The sequence below is a fragment of the Lobosporangium transversale genome (genome assembly GCF_002105155.1).
Source record: "Lobosporangium transversale strain NRRL 3116 chromosome Unknown BCR41scaffold_115, whole genome shotgun sequence".
NCBI classification, from domain to species: domain Eukaryota; kingdom Fungi; phylum Mortierellomycota; class Mortierellomycetes; order Mortierellales; family Mortierellaceae; genus Lobosporangium; species Lobosporangium transversale.
In genome coordinates this window covers 1-5,663 of record NW_019029093.1, presented here as the reverse complement: position 1 = coordinate 5,663, position 5,663 = coordinate 1, and the positions used below count along the sequence as shown (strand labels likewise).

General features: G+C 46.0%; 1 protein-coding gene across 1 annotated transcript; it reads left to right on the top strand.

Annotated features, from left to right (window-relative positions):
- Positions 1–276: 276 nt before the first annotated feature.
- Positions 277–2,441, top strand: BCR41DRAFT_402741 (hypothetical protein; the record flags this gene model as incomplete). Its single annotated transcript, XM_022029338.1, has 5 exons — positions 277–323; positions 428–473; positions 638–1,076; positions 1,162–1,333; positions 1,817–2,441. 5 exons carry the CDS (start codon positions 277–279, stop codon positions 2,439–2,441), a joined length of 1,329 nt encoding a protein of 442 aa, XP_021875041.1.
- Positions 2,442–5,663: the final 3,222 nt, after the last annotated feature.

The following is a 5,663-nucleotide window of genomic DNA, read 5'->3' as shown; positions in this document are numbered from 1 at the left end:
CACAGCGTTGTTTTTTTTTTTTTTTTTTTTTTTTTTTGTTCGTGGTTCGGGTTCATTTACGTCCATCAGCTGTAGGTGCTGGTTTGATCAAATGATTATTAGAATTTTCAATTCGCGAATTGCACTCTCGACGGACTGGTTTTTGATATTTTCAGTTGATGAAGCATGTGGCAACATGACCATTGGATAGTGTATTACATCATCATAGCTTTTATCAAAGCCCCATATCTAACTATCCTCTTGTTTATTATTCTATGGGTATTAAACAGCCCCGAGATGCCCAAAAAGGGACCTAGAAGACGTAGGAGACGAGAGTTCAAGAGGTGAGTTGATCACTCCGACTATATTTATGGTTTTGATGATACTTGAGGATGCTCGTTTATTTATTACATACTCACGCCATCCCACTATTCTTATATGCTCAAAGGGCGCTATTCGAAACGCCGTCGTCCCTCGATACCCGAAGGACCGTTGTATACTTTAGCCAATGGGGAGACAGTATATTTGCCCAAGCTCATGACAGACATGCTCAATAGTACCTGGTGCCAGCCGAAAAGTCGCTTGAGCTTCTCATCACTGAAGAATGTCAGGGTTGGCGATCAAGTTGAGACAGAAAGTCTTGGTCAACGCCCAATAGGCTTTGGAACAGGTATTCAAGGTCTCCTTGTTTACCGAGCAGATGATGGAATTATGGGAAGAGATGAAGAAAGAGACTGGTTTGGGGTTTGCAAAATGTTTGACTGGACCCAAAGGGGTCGGGAAGTCCTATATAACATGGTTTCTTGCCGCTAAGGCATATGCTCACGGCTGGCCAGTTCTTTACATCGCTGACGCAAATACCCTTGCTGATTGTCAGGAGAATGTGAGGGCATCAAGAGTGATTTGTCAACGCTTCCTAGATCTCAATAAGGATATCTTGACTGCAAAAGAGCTCTCCACCATGGCAAATTGTGGGAGTGTGGAAGCTATTGCCGAGTACATATTAGGAGACTTACTCCAACAACAAGGGAAAAAGACTCTCTTCATTGTCGATGAGCATGGTGCTTTGTTTCCCGACAACGTACCTTCAGCAACAAGTAGGCTTCCTGTCCTGCGTTCTCTGGGTTGCTTCAACACTTGGACGAGTGGTGTAAATAGTGGAGCGTGTGTTGTGTTCACGAGCACTGCAAAAGTTTGAAAGGTCCGTCCTCAGGAATTCAGATTATGTCGTTGATGTCGGGCCTTTGTCGCAAGACACGTTCGAAAAACTGTTTAAAATTGCCATTGCTCGTTTCACTTTGACAACCCAAAGGACTCTCGACAGTCGTAAGGACGCTGTTATTAAGGCTATAGTGTCCCGCATCTAGTCGCGAAAAAATTTGGGAAAAAACCTTAATTTGTTGCGTTTTCACATCACCGCAGTCACATTGTTTATGAAGCACTCATGGCCGCCATTTTGGTGTTCATCTTCACTCTCTTCCAAAAAAAAAGCTCATTTCTCTACATGTATACCTTTAAAAAATATCCTTTCTTCCTTTACACATCGCAAAATATCGAAATAAAATGGTTTACTTGAATAAAAGGAAGAGACAGTTGCAAGGTGCTTGACAGAAAAAAGCGCAGCGCAAATTGGAACAAGATTCAGAGATATCTTCTGGGAATTTGCAGACAGAAGCAGTGCTCCTATTCGTACTGAAACTTTGTCAATTATCCCTCGTAGCCATGGTCCATATGTGTGACCTCTTTTTATTCCTTCTGACCGAGAAAACTAAAAATAAAATAAATAAAATCTAGCGTTCGCTCTGATCTACTCTCTATCTTCTTTTTTCTCGCTCAGGAACACATCCAGCGTATTGAAGTTCCAAATGAGCGAGTATGACACTTCTGATCCAATTATACACTCTCTCCAGAGCCAGCTGGCTACACTCACCAGCCGGCTTGAAGCTCTCTCGACTAGCTCTGAATCCAGTCGATCGAACCCCTACTTGGTTCCAAAAGAACCAGCTTACGAAATTACACCTGACGACTCCATTCTCGTCCACTACCCAGCAATGGACGGGAAAGATTTTTTCAAACATAAATCTGGAAACCGTGCAGACGATCTTGCATATGCAACAGAAATGGCTAAAGAGATGCAGTCTTTTGCCAAAAACACAACCCAAACCTATTCTGCACCCAAATCGGCACTCATTGACTGGCCCGACTCTTCCTCTCACCACAGTTCCATGGACAAAACAATCTCACGCTATCAATCACGATTGGCAAACCTTACAAGACCACTTGATCAATTTGCCACGGAAATGTTTTCCTACGAAGTTGACCCTGCGGTCGCACAAGCGTGTTTACAGCTCGCACAGACAATGCGTGAACATATTGCACACCTGGCACAGCAAATGTCAAGCGACAGAGAGGACCTTGTTTACCAAGCGCACAAAATTTCAGTCACCAAGGACACAGTTTGATCCACCAATTGTCTCTACTTCAGACTTCATTGAAGCCAGCAAATTGGCAAAGAGTGTTCGTCAGGCTACTAACCCGACAAGACAACGGGCATACAACAGGAGGACTCAAAACCGGAGTTTCTTTAGCGCAAATACTTACAGACCCACTTCTAATTCTAGCCAATCTCATCCATCGGGTCAAACTCAGACCGCCCACTATCAAAATGACAATGGTTCTTTTTTTGGGCGAGGCCAAAATCCAAGGAGAGGGGGACGAGGCCGAGGCCGAGGCTACCAAACCCCTCAATCCAACCAGACAAGTCAGGCACAGACTGCAGGCCAGCAGTAGGTGGCCGTTTACAGATTTACAGATGGGTTCTATAACCGACAACGAATGGGTCAAGTCGGTCGTCTCCGAGGGATTCAAAATCCCTTTCCACAAACGGCCACCGATATCCAGTTCAACAGCGTACCAAGCTCGAGTAGCAGCGGAGGAAGAGAAGGCGATCGATCAAGAGGTAATCGCACTCTTAGCCAAAAGAGCAATAGAGGTCGCTTCGGGCCCTGGTTTCAAGAGCCGAATATTCACTATCCCCAAGAAAACCGGGGACATTCGTCCAGTCTTAAATCTAAGACCGTTGAATGCCTACGTCTCAGAGCGGCACTTCAAAATGGAGACGATGACGACAGTATGCGCAATGTTACAGAAGAACGACTTTATGACAAGCATCGACCTATCAGACGCATTTCTTCACGTACTAATCCATCCAGATTATCGTCATTATCTACAGTTCCAATGGAAGAACCGGAAATTTCAATTCCGTACACTTCCCTTCGGGCTCTCACTCTCTCCGCTAGTGTTCACCAAAGTTCTCAAGCCTTTCCTCAAATGGGCACGACGACGAGGAATTCGCATATCAGCGTACCTAGACGATTTGATAATCCTAGCCAAGAACAAAGAACAATCAATCCAGTTCACTCAACTAGTGCAAGACAAGTTGGCAGCGCTAGGATTCCTCATCAAGGAAGCCAAGTCTACGTTGATCCCGTCACAGAAAATAGACCATTTAGGCTTCACCATCAACTCCCGGGATATGACTGTCACAGTTCCGAAATCCAAAGTCAGGGACATACGGCGCGAGGCAGGAAAGCTACTACGAAAAGGCGCCACTTCTTTAAGGGAACTTTCTTCGTTCGTCGGGAAAGCAATGGCAACATCTATGGCAGTGTTCCCAGCGCGATTCATGACACGGAATCTGCTTCACCTCAAGAACACAGCACTAAAAGCCAAGGGAGCTTCTTGGTCGGACACGGTCACCCTCACGGAACCAGCCAAGGAGAACCTTCAATGGTGGAAGGAGCAATTGACGTCATGGAATGGTCTGTCATGGATTCAACAACAGACACAAATGGACATATACACGGATGCATCGGACACCGGATGGGGGATCGTGATCAACAATCAAACATGGAGTGGCAAATGGACTCCACAAGAGAAAGACCACCACATCAACTGGAAGGAACTACAGACAGTTCTTCGAGCTGTTCAACTACCAATAACACAGGGCAAAATGATCAACATCATATGCGACAACACGACAACGATTGCACACATCAACAGGTTCGGAGGGACGAGGTCTCCGGAACTAATGAGACTAGCGGACACGTTATGGCGTCACTGCCTAGCAACGGGGACTCGACTTCGGACGACATACATCCCATCTGCATTCAACCCAGCGGATGCACCGTCACGGCGAATGATATCGCAATTGGAATGGAGGATCAGTCGCCCATTCTTTCAACAACTGGAACACCAATGGGGGCCACATCAGGTGGACCTATTTGCGTCGGCACAGAACAAACAGCTACCGACATTTGTCTCATGGAAATTCCATCCAGATGCTCTGAAGATAGACGCCCTTCAACACAACTGGACAGAGATGGGCAACCTTTACATTTGCCCCCCATGGAATCTTCTATCAATCATCTTGGAGAGGATACAGACCCAGAAACTGACAGCAACAGTAATAACCCCATGGTGGCCGAGTGCAATATGGTTCCCAACCATCAAGGAGATGGCAGTAGCACCACCAATCCCGATCCCTCGGGAAGCAGTCCTACCAGCCGTCGGAAGCGCAAGCGATCTCCTCAGCAAGAATCCACTCTGGTCATTGACAGCATGGAGAATAAGAGGCGACGTAAAGATCTAGATGCAGGACTCTCACCATCCGCTATCACTCTACTAGATTCAGCAGGTGCCAACAGCAAAACACGTCGACAATATCTGCCAACTCAAGAGGCTTTCGCAGTATGGGCTCAACAAGAAGGCTTCGACCCTAGTACGCCAAATGCAATTGCTGTAGTTAACTATTTATGCCATGCGCGGATTATCTATTCTTGGAGTAGGAATACCACTCTTAACAAAAAATCAGCCATCTTAAAGCTTTACGACGACACATCCGTGATCACAGGCAATATCTACTTTCAGCGGTTCATGGCAGCAATGAAAGTACTGGCGTATTTCAAATGGAGCACGTATCCGCACTCGACATTTCACCCATCCTTTCATACTTCCGCATGGAGGACAATGTGGATCTTGATATGCCTAAGCTCTCTCGCAAGCTCTGCTGGCTCTTAGGCGTTTGTGCGTTTCTCCGGCCAGATGATATCGGTTGCATCGATGTGTCAAAGTCAGAGACCAATGAAAAGGGTCTTCTCCTTACCATAGTCTTCCCTAAGGAGCGACGCGATGGGCAGCGCATCATAAAGTCGATCTTCGTAGGTAGACACCCTAACGACAAGAAAATTTGCCCAGTCGAGGCCTATACAGAATACACCAGACGGATAGCGGACACACCTCTCGAAATCGAGCACCACAAAGATCAGGATTATAAATTCAATCCTCTTATGCGTTTGTGAAAGACAAGTCTAAAGTCCTTAGGGTCAGTACCATAGGCACTTTTATGAATGAAATCACACGTCGAATTCCAAATCTTCCGTCGAAACGGCCTCCTCCAAAGCCACGCGCTATAGGATCAACCTTGGCAGCCATCGCTGGCGTATCAACCCAAGATATCATGGTTCAAGGGAATTGGTCGTCTGACAAGGTTTTCACAAGTGTTTCCAAAACCAATTCAAATTTGACGACCTGTTTTTGGTTCGCTCTGAAGTCACATATGGACCATGGCTACGAGGATAATGATCTGGAAGTGCTACAAAGGACGCACTATCCTCATTATCAGA